The 15,713-nt window shown below is 49.2% G+C and overlaps 1 protein-coding gene across 2 annotated transcripts in view; it reads left to right on the top strand.

Annotated features, from left to right (window-relative positions):
- Positions 1–15,713, top strand: part of ARK2C (arkadia (RNF111) C-terminal like ring finger ubiquitin ligase 2C) — a 42,382-nt gene that overhangs the window by 12,413 nt on the left and 14,256 nt on the right. For both annotated transcript variants that reach the window (XM_082784156.1, XM_082784155.1), the window contains exon 2: positions 14,757–15,066. In XM_082784156.1, coding sequence (XP_082640282.1) covers positions 14,757–15,066 — 310 coding nt within the window. The remainder of the gene's footprint in view (positions 1–14,756; positions 15,067–15,713) is intronic.

The following is a 15,713-nucleotide window of genomic DNA, read 5'->3' as shown; positions in this document are numbered from 1 at the left end:
ACATGCCTCGGCAGTGACAACATGACGGCTTCCAGCCTGCAACCCAGGCTTTCCATGCTGTGGTACTGCCCCAAGGCCCTACCTCCTCCTCTCCCCCACCTCCTCTTCTCCCCCTCCCCGATCACTCACAAAATGCCTCTGAAATGATGGCGTTGGGCACACGGCTGATTAGACGCTGGGTATCACAAATGACTAAAGTTTTCATCCAGCCCAAGGGGGCCCCAATTTTGGTGGCTGCCGGTCTGTGAAAAGCAGGTGGAGAATAGCAGCCTACAGGTCTGAGTGGGTGGGCACATCCAGACCCAAAGCCCGTGAGTCCAGCAACAGGGGGGAAGCTGAAGCACCTTTAAATCCCCTCTGCCCTCTTTGTGGCAAGCAGGAATCTAACAGCAGGGTGGAAAACCTTTAACTTTGCTCATAAAGCGAGGGGCAGAAATTGAAACAGATCAGCCTTGCTGAAATCTGTGTCTTGCTTTTTCTCTCTTTCTTTATTTTTTTGGTGTTTTTGTTTTCCTTCCTCTCTTGGCTCTATCTTCCAGCTGAGGCTCGTGCTGATTTGTCACAGGTCAGGAAAAACGAAGCCGTGGTTTGCAGAAGATGAATGGACTTTTTAAATCAATTGCGTGGTCCCGGTGTCAGCAGGGTGCCAATCGCCCTGCATGGCGCTGCCTGGTCCCTCTGCTGGTGTCATTAAGGGGCGCGGGCAGCATCCATTACGTGGGGGCTGAGCCTCGCCACCCCGTAATGGAGCTGAGCTGCCTGACCTTAATGTGTGACTGAGATTTAATTTGAAGCTTCTCTGAGCACCATCAGGCTGTAATGGAAACAACGCCGGCCCAGCTCTGTGAAGCCGTAGCCCTGAGAAGACAGCAAAATAAATTAAATTTGGCAATCAGTAAAAATCCTTGGGGCTTGGAGGTCACATGCGGGGCTAGAAAAGGTGTATTTTTTTCCACTTCAGAACTCCAGGTTCTTGGTAGGCTTCTGTGTGCTGCTGGGAAGAGCGTGGCACAGTCTGTTTGCCCTGAGCTGGTGGGAGATTTCTCCAGGCTGGGAGCAGCACCCGGGTTTGTTGCCTGCTTGCTAAGGATGGGCTGTGGCACATCTGCTGTGGTGGGACGGGAGAGGCATGGGGCCTTCCAGAAGTGGGCTCCTGTGGGAGAGAGCAAAGCTGGGGAAGGAGTTCAGCATCCCAGCTGCTTGGCAGGAAAGGCTCAGTCCCCCCTCGGTCTGCAGCAGAGGGAGACGTCTCGCTGGAGCTAGGATGAGGCTCTGGGGTGGCAAAATGCCAGATAAAAAGGTCAGGTTACAAGTCCCTAAAGGCTTCCTGAACATCCAGGGCTGATGCTGTAGAAGGTGCTCCGAGATGCTTTGGGATGGCTGGGCCTTCACCCCCTGAGATGCAGGAGTGACACACGGAGGTGGAATCGAGCTCTCGTGTCTGTAAATCCACTGCCCCCGCCCAGGGCTGACCCAGCTGCTCCTGGGGTAACTTTTCCCATTCCTGGGCACACATCTGTATGGCTTGCTGGGCAGAAAACTGCCTGAGGCTGAGACAAAGGGGGTGTGTAAAGCAAAAGGAGCATCAAGCTGCTAATGGTAGGAACCCAGCCCTGCTGTTCTTCTTTGGTTCCTCTTACTAGCCATGGTAACACCCAAATCAGTGTTAGCATGGCCAGGATGGCATCCCTAAATGCAAACATGGGTGATGTAGGAGGTCTTGGCTGGCCATAGGAGAAAAGGTGGCTTTGGTCCTCGCTAAAGTGGGGAAGGGGATTGCATGGCATCAGCCTGTGGTTGTATGAGCACTTTCTCATCGGAGGTACTTGATCTGGCCACAGGTGTACCACCACCACCTCTGCTGCCCAGGCCAGGCTGTCCTCTGCCCCTCTCCTGTCCCCTCTGCAGAACAGGGTCCATAAACCAGCTTGGTCTACACCACACTGGGCAGGAGCTTTGCCACCTCCCTGTGTTACTTAAGCCCAGAATCAGCCAATTTGGGTGCGCTGTGATTTGCCACAGCACAAAAAATCTGCTTGAAGGTCCTGCGGAGGAACTGAAATCAAGCAAATTTCAGATGGCCTCACAAATGGAGCTGAAAGGTCATTGCAATACCAAGCAGGAGGTGGTGTGCTGCGCTGCAAGCCTCTGCTAAATATCAGCCAAAGATTAGCCCATCCCTTCTGAAAGGCCAAGAGCTGCAAAGGCTCTGAATTCTTCCTGTCGTGCGTTCGAGCTCGCAGAGTCTAAAAATGGCACCAGCCTCCTTATCAAAGGGAGATACAGCTTCAGGAACAGCAAATTCAAGGGAAAATGTCAGGCCGGTGAGGTACGTGAAAAGGAATTTGGGAGATTCTAAAATTTTTGAAGCCAAAAGGGAAGCTGTAGATCGTGTGGCTAGCACTAATTAACTTGGCGTTGTGCTGATTAAACTTCATTCCAGTTTAATCAGCAGCTGTGGAGAGGAGCATTGTCGCTGCCAGCCTCCCGTCCCAGCTCCTGCTCCACTTCCCTTGGCTTTGATGGATGGACAGCCATGCTCAGAGAGGAATTTTTGGGGGTGGAGGAAAGCTTGAGCTGCTCTGAGGTTTATTCACTGCCCGGCTGAGTCTGCGATGAGGTGGGAGCAGTCTGTGGGCAATGATCTGCTGTAGGGTTGGATCTGCATGGCCATTTTGGGATACCCACCAGACTCATCACCAGATCTTGTGTTTGTTTGGAAATCTGTTTTTTTAAAGGCTTCACCAGACCTACATGTTGCCAGTTCAGGGACTCTACTAAATACAGATTTTATATGGGAAAAGCAGCATCAGAGTGTCAGTTTTACCAGGGGATAGGCTTGTGGAAAGAGCTCAGCAAGGCTGCAGGTGTCTCACCCAGGCCTCCAACCTTCCCTAATGGCATTTTGTTAATTTACCTGGCAAATTCCTCACCTCTTGTGCTGGCATGTCTGGCTGGTCTAACTGGGCTCAGCAGTTCTCCCCACACCCAGTTCCTGGTGTCCAACACTGGGGCCTCCTGCCACCGCCAGAGGTACAAGACCAAGAGTTTGGAGAGCTGCTGAATCTCACAGCAACCAAAGCCACTAAAAGCCTGGATGAGATAGTTTGCAAACGTGAAATAACCCATCTGCATGATGGAAATCTCACCTCCTATGTGGCAGGTAGTGCCTGGCCCCCCAAATATGTGGGTTGATGCATCGGTTGGGTTAAAAGGTGCCTGTTGTGCCAGCATCAGCAGGGCAGGAAGCCTGGGGAATGCTCGCCCTGTCCCGGCAGCAGTTTTGTTTCTCAAAAGCTTTGGGAAACGAGGTAAGAGCAGCAACCTGGTGTTGCTGACAGGCTTCCCTTGGGGGAGAGCTGGCTGAGGGCTGCAGGGCCCTCCCCTGCCCGCCGTGCCTGCGGGCTGTGCTGAACGGCAGCACGCAGGTTTCCGAGGTGGATGTAATAAAACAACATCCACGTGGGAGAGGAAAAATGTTTCTGTCTGAGCGGGCTTGGCAAAACCGCTGTCAGGAACAGTAAAACTCATAACGGGAGGTCAGCTCGGGTGCCAGGCAGGCGGCTCGCTCCCGCGCCGCACAGCGGGAGGAGGCCGTGCTTTAAAAGGAACTGGGAAAGGGAGATAAACTGGGCTGCCAGCGCCTTGGAAACCCTCCCTCCAGGTGACTTGAGGCCACACGGTTTGGCTTGTGTCCCCCGGGAAGTGCCTTCTTATCCCAGCAGCTCCTCTGCTCCCCAGTGCTCTCCATCCCACTAGGTGCCCACCGTGCCACTGAGGCTGGTGCAGTGCGAGCACTCAGGACCCATTTCCCACCCCTGTGATGGATTTTCCAGTTTAGCTCTGCCTCACCTGGCTGAATCGTCTGATGGGGAGTAGGCTGCTGGAGGTTGTGTTTTGCCCAAAGGAGAGCACAGACCTTGCTGCTGGGGTCCCCCTGCTCCTCCCCACGCACCCTCCCTGCCTGCTCAAGCGCCTCGCTCCTCCCGTGGTAGCAAGGCTTTTCCCAGCCTTGGACCACGCTGGTGCTTTCTCCAGAGACCCTTATGAGATGTCTTATGTGAACGAGAGGTGGGAAGAACCTGCTGTGGCTGGAGGTACCTCCAGGAGGTTCCTATTCCCTCTGGGGCAAGAGCAAGCTATGGACCTTGCTGCCAGCCAGCAATCTCCTGGTTCCTCTCTCTTGCAAGCAATTCTCCCCTGGGTCTGCCAGGATTTGAGGTCAGCAAGCTGTGGGGTAACTTCCTGGGGAGGTTCTCTGTGTGTTGTTGGGTTACAAGCCTGGCTTTGAAGAGGGGAAGCTGGTGGGAGGTTGTTTTGGGGGAAATTTCCACTATGTAGAGTCACCTTCAATCCTCACCCCAGCAAACAGGGACATGGCTCAGAGGGGATGAGGGATGTGACTCCACACCAAGGAGAGGACTTTTTCCTAAGGCAACACCTGCAGAGTCCTCCCCAGGCTGTGCTGCATGACCCTGAACCAGCACAACCTTCCCATACTCCTCCAAAAAAAAAAAAACCAGCCCTACAGAAAACGAAACATTCAAATAACAGCACCAGCTGGGCAGCAGCCCAGCACCCCGCTGGGGACGCTCTGACATCCAGAGCTGACCTCCTGAGCAAAACCACAGCTATTTCCCTCTGTCCCAGCTGGGGTGGACTTTCAAAGCCTGGCCAAGCCTTTGGGCTGAGAGGCTTGGAGCATCTGTTTGGCTTTTTGGCCGCTGGAAAGTAGCTGATTGATGTAGGGTAACCTCTGAGTGTGGAGTAAATCTGGAAGTGCTAAAATCCTGTCAGGTGCGTGGTGGAAACCGTGGGGCTGGGGTGCAATAACCAGAGAAGTGGGGTGTCATAGGGCCACAACTAAAACAGAAATCCTTCTCCAGCATGTTACTGACATGGATTAAAAGGCTTGGGGAATTTTGCTGTGTGGTAGCTCTTCCTGAACACCAGGCAGAAGGTGCTGGAGGTTGAACCACCCGGTGCTGCAGCCACTCCTGGAGGTCTCGGACGAGCAAAGAGCTCTGGCAGCAAAGCTGGAGCTGAGCTGTGCGAAGGACATCGATCCCGCTGCAGGGTTGGGATTCAAAAGGCCAGGCCTTTGAGAAATAACACTGTAGGTCGTGCTCATCTGAAAACAAAAACAAAAAGCAACACCCTGCCATTCTTCAGTATAAGCTGCTTTTTCAAAATTTTCTGAACACAGCGAAAAAAAATCCCAAGCATTTCTGATTTCCCATTTTACATTCTTAAGCTGGAAAAAATAAAAGTGGCTTATGAGGTTTAAGCTATTTATTACCAAATAAAACTTCATTTGGGCCGTCTGCTTCTGTGCCAAGTTTTGGTCTCCCGAGAGCAGGCATATGGAGAGTTACGAGCCCCTCTGAAGCGAGGCTGATGACAGGAACATTGACTTGGTCTTAACTCTGTCCAGGCTGTCAGATGCTCCTGGGCTATTTTGGAAGCCCATCATGGGGACACCAGAGGCTGCCTGTGCTGTGGAGCCGTCCCCACAGCATCCCACCAGGATGCTGCCTTAGCATTATCCCTTATCCCCAGCCATCTCCTCTGGGTATTGCATTTACTGGTGAAATCGTGTATTTCTCTCTAAAGCTGTGTGTGAGCTACAGAGAAAGGATATTCTTGGTGGAATAAGCAGGAACATGATTTCTGTTCCCAGAAACATGATTTCTGTTCACACCATGGCTGGAAGGCAAGTTCCTTGCAGTCAGCCTCCTTTGACCTCAGCGGGAGGGGAAAATATCCACAAGCGGGTGGATGCTCAAGGTGTAAGTGAGAGCTGTTGTCACCTACTCCGTCATACCATCCCAAAATTAATCCCTGTCTGCGCCAGGGGATGCTCTTCAGGAAACCATCCAGCCTCAGCTTGGGCAACCCTGGTGCCACGGAGGGGATTTTGGCTGCAGGTACTGGGCCAGACCTGGTTTTGTTGGGCTTATTTGCTAGACCCAACCCATGCAAGGCATCATTTAGGCTGTCCTAAGCCACATTTTTTCCTCTTTTCTCAGTGCAGTGGGGCTGCTGTGGTGCTGCCTGTGGGGTGCTGGGTGCGAGCCCCTCTCCAAGCCCCCTCCCCATTTCTGGCACCCATGCAAGGGGCTTGTTGCTTCCCCTGCGTGCAGCACCAGCCTGGCATTTCCTAGGTGAATGACTTTACATTTCTCCCCATGAAATACATATTTCTCACTGTCTGGGTAGAGTTTTCCGCTCTGTGTTATTACAGCAGGACTCAGGCATTAGCTCACACCAGGATCGCGTGCAGAAATGTAAAGTAAGAGTGATTTCCACCCTGAGAAACTGATATTTTGTTTGTGCTTTAAACACAGCTCTCTTTCCTAGAGTGACACATACCTCTAAAATCAGGACATTAAGTTTAATGGACAGCAGGCTTCCAGGATCTTTGATTTCAGCTGCAGATTTCTTATTCACAGAGCATAAAAGAAGAATTGCCTGGGTGTAGTGGGGTAGGACCGGGGTTTCCCAGCCCTGAGTTCACCCAGCTCAGCTCAGGGACCTGCTGAGCTGCCCTGACCCGTGCATCTCTGGCTCTTGCTGTGGTGCTGGGGGTGCAAATGGGCCCCAGAACATCCCCTCCAGAGGATGCACGGTGATGGTCTGACCTGCAAAGTCCTTTTGGTTAATTGAGTGAGCAGGTCGGGGGGTGTGGGATGCTGTGGGCAGCAAAGTGTATTGGGTGTTGGGCACTTCCACAGGCTGGGGAGCCCTTTGGCCACAGGGCAAGCAAGGAAATATCAGACATCTGAGTGTTGGATTTGCTTCTCCAAGCAGCTGGCAGCACATTGCTGCCTGTCACAGCGGGGACACAAGCACCCAGACTTGTACATCACCAGCCCTGATGGGGACAGAGCTCACCTTGAGAGCTCCTCACTGCATGCGTGTATCATCATCTTACCTGCTGCTCTGTGCAGGCAGAGACAAGTAGCACACCTCTGGCATGTCAGGACTTTTATTATTTTGTTTTTTTAAGTTAGGGGTAAACAAGCTCCCTAGTGTCCCAAAAAGGTGAGCATGGAGGAACAGGCAAGTTTATTGCCTCAGTTATCCCAAGTGTTTTCTGTCCCCCTCCAATTTATTTTATTTTATTTTATTTTATTTTATTTTATTTTATTTTATTTTATTTTATTTTATTTTATTTTATTTTATTTTATTTTATTTTATTTTATTTTATTTTATTTTATTTTATTTTATTTTATTTTATTTTATTTTATTTTAATTTAATTTAATTTTATTGTATTTTATTTTATTTTATTATTTTATTTGGTGAATTGGGCTAATATCCCAAAACCTGGGGAAGAAATTTTGGGCCCAGGTGCCTGCCAATAATCTGGGAAAAACTCGTTTGCTCTGCCTTTCCTGCTGTATGGAACATAGAATAGGCTGGGAGATGCTGCAGCCCCCCTGCCCCTTAGCTCCCCCCCATGCTCCCCCTCCTTCCTCGCACCCAGATGGAGTGACATCAGGACCATTACATCTTGGGAAACATTTTTTTTTTCAGCTCATTTTGGCTTTTTATTGGTGTGATGATCCAAAAAGCATGCATACACCCTCGAACGCGAGGCATTAGAATAAAGCTATAATTAAAACATAGTGTGAAGTACAAAAGCAAAAAGACGACTTAGAGTGTAGCAACACCACCAAAGTGTTTCGCTTTCCTCCTCTGAAAACATTGCTGCATTCAACATGTTCTTGCAAAATGGCATCTTCAGTGGAAGGTTTTTCCCCTCCTGAAGCTATGGGAAAAATGTTGTAGGGAGAAAAATCATAGGAAGAGGTACGGGTCTGGGCTGCCCGGCTGTATCTCATCACTGCTCTCACTGAATCTGGCTGCTCAGTACCAGTTCAGCCTTTCCTTTCATCCCTGATGGAAATGTGCTGAGGAGTGCTGGTTGTCACCAGCTGTAAACATTGTTTGCTGAATGCTGAACCCGGGCTCTGGAAGGAGTCCTGTCCTGGACTTTTTGGGGTCCAGCGGGGCTGCATGTGGTTCCTGCAGGAGAGGGGTTGCTCTGCGGGGGATGTGGAGGCTCAGGAGAGCTGCAGGGGTGTGGGTATGTGCACGAGTCTCTGCTCTGTTCCATGGTTTTGGGATGAAGTGAGCTCTGCTTTGCTGTGCCAGCACAGAGGTGTGGGGAGGTGGGATGCAAGGAGGATGGCAGCAACCACCAAACAATTAAAAGGCAACAAGGAGCCCTTTTCTGCCCATCTCAGTCCTTTTCCCCTTAACCCCTTTGCTGCTCTTTCCAACCAAATATGCAAGACCTTGAGAGGCACAACGATAAAGAAAAACCCACCCCAAAAACGTGGTGCTCCCGCCCAGAACCCAACCACGCTTGACCATCAACCATCACATCAACCACGTGGAGCCCACCACGAGGGCTCAATCCTGACTGAGTCCTTGGTGCTGCACAGCACGGCCAAGCACATAAAGCAACCAAAAACCACTCCTTACCTGTCAGTAATGCTCACCAGGGCTGGAGCTATGGTCTGCTATGCTCGGCATGGCACTAGACGCGTGGGACGGCAGCCTGCGCCCTGGGCTGGTTTTGAGCCGGCTGCCTATTATTTTTGGCACAGCTCTTCCCATTTGCTAAACAAAATGACAAAGCTGTTGGCGAAGGTGCTGAAATCGGGACAGATTCCTTCCCATCTGATAAGCTCTTCTCCAGTTCTTTCCACCTCCTCGTCTGTCCTCCCCTCCCTGATCTCCTCTCCTCGCAGTTTGGTGTCCTACACCGGGAGGGAGAGGGCATGGTATCCCCTTCTGTGCAGGGACACTACATCTTTATGCACCTGAATATGTGGTGGTTTTGGCCTATAGATTTTAAAATTATTATTTATATATTATATTATATTATATTATATTATATTATATTATATTATATTATATTATATTATATTATATTATATTATATTATATTATATTATATTATATTATATTATATTATATTATATTATATTATATTATATTATATTATATTATATTATATTATATTATATTATATTTTATTTTATTTTATTTTATTTTATTTTATTTTATTTTATTTTATTTTATTTTATTTTATTTTATTTTATTTTATTTTTATATATATTATGTTATGTTATTATGTATATTTCTTCAGATTTATTATCTATTTGTACATTTTCATAAGGATTACATTCACAAAAAAAATTGCAAAGGGTTAAGAAAAGACTGACAGCACTCACTCATGGTGCCAGGCAGTTTGTAGCTTGTTTGTAAACACAGTGTGAGCCCCGTGGCCACATGAACCTGAAGCTGCTCCCACAATTTCTGCCTTTCCTGGCCACAAACCGTCAGGACAGATGCTGACATCTGACCATGTCTCTCTCCATGGGGAATGTGAATACACAGCTACAGGCATGTCCAGGGAAACAAAGTGCAGGCACCGTGGCGGTGCTATTAAAAGCCTGGCTCTGGTTTTGGGGGGGTTATCTGCCTTCCCAGGAGGGCTCTAATTAGCCCCAAATGGCCGAGATGGTGTGTCTCTGGTCCTCATCTCGGCAGATTGCAAAGGGCAGACCTTCCGTGGTGGCAAAATTTGTCAGTGAGCAAAGCCAGGAGGATGTATAAATAACCCCAGCATCCCTGCCACCCCCTGCCTGCCCACCTCCCCCGGCCCCCACTGTTAGAGGCTCAGCGAGCAGGGCCAGGTTGCCTTTCCCAGGGGAACAACTTGCATGTACCGTGGCTGCTTAACCGCATCGGACAGATTTTGTTTTCCCTGCAAACGCTGCTGCAGCTGTCTGCTCGAGATGCCCATCTCCAGTGTGAGCTGCAGGTCCGATCCTGCCCAGTCCTCATTGCTCCAAAAATACCGCTGCCACGAGGAAAGGGAGTGGAAATTGTTCTGATTTCTGTTTTTATTTTATTTTATTTTATTTTATTTTATTTTATTTTATTTTATTTTATTTTATTTTATTTTATTTTATTTTATTTTATTTTATTTTATTTTATTTTATTTTATTTTATATTGTTTTTGTTTTTGTTTTTAGAAAGCTGTAGTATCTTCTGTCTCCCGCCACACATTACCCAGGGGCTTTGCATCTCCAGGGTGGGCCATCATTTAATGAGCACTTGGATCCCTGCATCCTTACGAGGTGAAACATTGGATAAATCCACATGTGCATATGCACAGTCAAATCCTGCCTGCTGCCAAAGGAGGATCCCCAGGGACCAAAGCAGCCAGTAGCAGACCGGCACATTTCTAAGATTCGGTGTCACCTACCAAGCTGTAAAAATACATATGAGCTTGTCATTTGCAGGGGTTCACCTGGGAGTGCCAAGGAATTCACAGCATGTCTTGTTTCATGTTTTAATGAAAAAAAGGTCCAGGCTGCTTCAAATAATGTATAGAAACAATAAATATAACTGTAGAACTGAGAAAAAAAATAGCTGTGGAAGAGAGAAAGAAGCTGTGAGGACACGATGAGTTTCCAAAACCAGATTTATATCTCCTAAATTTAAGTCCGCTGCCTGTAATGCCATCTTCCCACGAAGCACTGTGAGCACTTCCCAAATAGCTGCTGAGTGATCTTCCTGGCACGGATTTTGGGTTGAGATCATCTTCAGGGTGCAGGTAGGGAAAGGGGCTGTGACATCACTGAGATGTGCAGCGATGGGACATACCCATCAATATCAGGGTCAGAGCAGGCCCAAGAATAAAAGTCCAAACTGCTTATGTCTTCTTTAACTCTCAGGAACCACCTTTTGGGCACTAACTTGTGCCAAAGAAAGCATCTGTGTAAAATCAACTGCATTCTGGTGATGTTCCCCTGTTCCTGCCCAGCCACCCAAACCCACGGTGCTGCTCCAGGGCTTGCTCCCGTGGTCACAGACCCAGACCCGTGCCGGGTCCTCAGCACCACTGCTGGGGGCCACAGCACCAAGGAGGTGAGCCTCCCCGGGGGGGTGGCCGCTGGTCTGCATGCCTGTTTTGGCAGCAGCAAGAGGTAGTGAAGTGCTGATTCCCCACCCTGTGGGCCCTCTCTGCTGGCCTTGGCTTTGGGGTGTGATGGAAGAAGCCAAAGAACAAGGAAAAAGTGCTTTTCTTTTTATTTTACTCCCTCCACTTTTCAGTGGCAAAGACCAATGAGGCTGGTGAACCTGCTAGGTGCCTTTGCAAAAGGTCATCAAAAACCTCCCAAGAACTGGCCAACTCCTCTTCCTGCAAGGTCAAAGCATCCCAATGGAGAACCTAATCCTGCAGCAGGATGAGGACCAAAACTTGAGCCCATGGTGGTGGGGAGCTGGTCTCTGTCCTGCAGAGGGATGTTGCCCTCCTGCAGCAGCACTAGGACAGGCAGTGGGGAACAGCTTGTGGATGATGCAGGTGGTGGCTCTGGAGCTTGATAGACAGAGCTTCCAACTCATCGCCTTTGCTGTAGAAAAGTCCTCGGGGCTTAGCTGAGAAATGGAAATATCAGTCCTGCCTCTGTCACGGGGAATAGAAACAGAAGGTGAAGCGAGGTGCCTGGACTGGTTTTCAGTCAGTGATTGCTCTCTGCGGTGGCAGACATTACTGCCCAGATAAAAAGCAGATTAAAGACATGAATCAAATTTTCTTGAGGCATTTTATGGGCCATGATTTTAAGTTAGAATGCAAATATGGTCTGGGACCAATCTGAGGCTCAGGAAAGAGAAGGAAGATGTGCTGGTGAGTAATCATTAATAGGCACGGACCAGGAGTGGGTGTCAGTGAGCCAGGCTCTTGTCTTGGTCACAGTGGGTTGTCTGGAGCAGTTCTGCTCAGCAGGGGTCACTGGGTTGTCCTCGTGTGTGCAAGATCAACTTGTGGCCTTGGAAACAAGTCTCCAAGATGCCCCCTCGCAGCTGGATATGACAAGCAGAACAGGGCAAACTTGACATAAGATAGCACAGGGATGAAATGTTCTTTTTTGTGTGCTTGTTGGCTTCCCAAAGCTTTCCAGGGTCCACCAGAGCTGTGTTTGGCAGCGACCGGCTCTGTTGTGCAGCCTGGCTCAGTTATGCCAGCTGCATGATTTGATGACAGCTAATAAGCACAGCTTTGCTGAAATATTCTCTGAAGACTTTGCTTTGCCATCAAAATCCTCATCAGCAATTGGATTAACTGTAGGAAATGAACAGCTACAACACAAGATAGTGAGTTATGTTAAGACAAATTGGTGGGGTTTATTTAATCATATGGTCTGCGTCTGGATAATATTATTCCTATGGAGTTAAATACATCATAGAACCTGTGGGTACAAGAAAAAAAAAAAAAACACTAAAAAATAGTTAATTCCAATGACTAGTGCCTAAAGTAAGAAAGATTAACTCTATATCAAAAAACCCTACAGGGCTGGGCTCTTACCTTAGGTTATATTGGCTCTGCATGGGCTGTGCATGCCCTCCCACCCAAACATCAGAGATGTTCTGGACCACAGCGAAGGGTATGACCAAGTCCTTTGCCAAGATTGTTGGCATGGGAGTAAAAAATCAGGTCAAAAGCCCTGACTGCATGATCTGCCCACCCTGTGCCCTCTGGTCGTCATGCCTCTGGCATCAAAGACCCTGTAGACATTTTGCTAAGTCAGACTGAGGTTTCCCCAGACACAACAAAAGGCTGAAAATCCTTGGGTGATGTGGCACCAGACATCAAAAAAAAAAAAAAAAAAAAAAAAAGCCAGAGACACAAAGGATAAGAGACTGGCTTTTTCTAGTTTTATTTTGTGCTGCAAAATTTGGCTCAGTAAATGTGTGATGAAATATCTCTCAGCTTCATTGCCCTGTGCTTTGTCTGACCTACAACCAAACTGCTGCCCCAAGGCACAGGCTGGTCTGTTTGGGTCAGCAGTGGGATTAGCACTTTAACCTCCTCTTGCACCTTTTCTTGAGGCCCCATGAAGTCCTGAAGATGTTAAATCTGTCTCCTATCACTTGCTGTAGCTGTTTTCCATTGGGAGGAGCAGAGCTGAGCTATTCACCATGAGTGACTCTGCCAGTGTCCAGCAAACACAAGCGTTAGGAGGCATCTCTCCATGGTGGTGGTGTTGCCCAGCTCGAGCGATGGGCCAGGTCCTCAATTCATTATTCATTTTTTACCTGGGAACTAGGGCAGCCAAAATAGCCTGTAGTATGGGGGGACAGGGTACACAGGCACCTCTTGGATGGGGTTGGTAGCTCTGCCATTCAGGAATGGTGGGTCTGGTCCCACCTCCTCTGGTTTTAATTAATAGGGCAGTCAAATCATGCCATTACCTGACAGCATGAGAAATTATCACCTTCAGAAGCTCTGCTGCTGGTGGAACACAAATTTGTTCCCCATTGCCTCTCTCAGGGGGGCACTACGGAGGATGAGTTTGCATTTAAGAGAAATTGTGTATAATTACTTATGCACTGTTTTAAAAGCTTTTCATTTCCTCTAAATCCTCTCCTGTTCTTTCTTCTGCTGGCATCTGGCTTGCTTTGTGCACCCTCTGTTTCCATAAGGGTGTGAACAGAAAGAGCCTGGGGCTCCCCCAGCTCTTGTGCTGGCCTGGCCCAGCCCATGGGTGGAAGGGAGATGGAAGCAGAAGGGATCTGGGACAAGGAGGCATCACCTGCACACCTGGCCTATGTCTTGGGATGACACTCAGTGTCTCACAGTGCTGTTACACCTTGACATCTTGTGCCAGTTCCAAAGATTAACAAAATTATAGGAATTTCCTTCCTAAAAGGAAGATGAGGCATTCAAAAAAGTGCATAAAAAGGCCGGTGTCCTATCTTGGGGCTGATACCCAGCAAAGAGCCTCTTCTAATGGTCTCTCTAGAGTCTCATCCTTCAGTGCTGAGCTGCCTCTCTCCTTAGTTCAAGAGCCAGAAGTTTTACCGTGGTGCCTGGAACTGTGCTGGGAATGTAGGAATTAACGTGCTGGGCTGGGCCATGGGCCCATCCAAGCAAGGACCTTGAGGGAGATGAAAGCCAGTGCCAGACGTTTGCAAAAAGCCTCCAGCACGGATATCTTTCACACCTCATTTCTTCCTCATCCCCACCAGCCTCACGGCTGATCTCACAGCAGCTCATGTTGTGTTTTCTGCAGCCATTCTCCATTTCCTGATGAGGCCGGGCTGCTGGAAAGGGTCTAGGCAAAGAAAAAAATATCAGCCAAAATCATAGCCCCTGCTTTCAAGGGAGGAAGGTGTCCTGTCCATCTCCTGCAGCCACTGAGAGGCACTTTCTCAGGGCAGAGACTATTTCCATGCCTTTTTAAGGGTCAGACAGGCAAATAAATACCTTTTTAGACAGGCAAATAAACACTTTGATTTGCATGCATGGAAAGTCAGCGACTTTTGGGAAGTTCTGTGGGCTGTTAACCTGCAGAAACGCATTTCAGACAATGCATTTTTTCCTTCTCTAAAATGTTGAGCCTTTTGTTCCTTTTTTCTCTTTAAGACAGGCAAACCAAAACAAGCTGAAATTTTCCATCAGCATGCACTTCAGTTCAGAGCCAAAAGACTACTTTAAACCCAAACCCATATTTTGGTTCCAATGTTTTTTGGAGGAAAAAAAAACTATTAGTCAAAATCAACATTTTTTTTTCCCCTGTGCAATCGACAATAGCTGACCTGCCCTTTTCCTCTGCCTTTTGGCAGGGGAGGCAAACAAACAGCTGCCTGCATAAAAATTCCTCTGGATCTGCAACTGGGTGCCTCGGCCACCGCCGGCCCCGGTGACGGCCGTGCTCTTCTCTTCCAGGTGCTCCTTTTCAAAGGTCTCAGCATCCCCATGCTACCTCCTGCCGGCACTTCCACCTGGGTCCCCAGCCTCAGCTCTCGGCCGACTTCGCCCTGCCTCACGCAGTGCAGCCCCAGCCGGGGCTGACCCCCCACATGGCCCCTGCGCACCAGCACAGCGGCCCCCTGCACCAGTCCCTGGCGCCAGTGCCAGCCCTGCCCTTCCAAGACGTGGCCGGACCCTCCTTCCTACCTCAGGCGCTACACCAGCAATACCTCCTCCAGCAGCAGCTCCTCGAGGCCCAGCACCGCCGGCTCATGCCCCATCCCAGGTAAGGTGTGGTCTGAAGGAGTCACAGGAACAGAAGGGGTTGGGTTGGGTTGGGTTGGGTTGGGTTGGGTTGAGTTGGGTTGCGTAGGGTTGGGTAGGGTTGAGTTGGGTTGAGTTGGGTTGGGTAGGGTTGGGTTGAGTTGGGTTGGTTAGGGTTAGGTTGAGTTAGGTTGGGTTGGGTTGGGTTGGATTGGGTTGAGCTGGGTTGAGTTGGGTTGGATAGTGTTGGGTTGGAAGGGACCTCTAAAGATTGTCCATCCAACCTCCTGCCATGGGGAGGGACACCTCTCACCAGACCAGGTTGCCCAAAACCCCGTCCAGCCTGGTCTTGAGCACCTCCAGGGATGGGGCATCCCACATCTGGGATGCTGGGAAGCTGTTAGGCTCAACTTTGCCAAGCAGCTTCTGGAAAGTCCTGTCAAAACTTGCTGATAACATTGGGTTGTCTTCCAAAGTTTGCCTGTGTTTTCCCCAAACGTATCCTCCAGGAGGCTGCAGGCCAGGATGCACTAGGGGGTGAACCCTTCCTGTGGGGATCCACGCCATGCTCACCTAGCACGTCCCAAGGCCACCTAGTGCCACCACTTGTAGGGGACTCACAGCATAACACCCCGGGGTGGCAGTGAACCTGTCCTGCATCCCAGAGAG

The sequence above is a fragment of the Aythya marila genome (genome assembly GCF_965140915.1).
Source record: "Aythya marila genome assembly, chromosome: Z".
Taxonomy (NCBI): domain Eukaryota; kingdom Metazoa; phylum Chordata; class Aves; order Anseriformes; family Anatidae; genus Aythya; species Aythya marila.
Note: the sequence above shows the minus strand (reverse complement) of the source record. Positions and strands in the feature narration are given on the sequence as shown.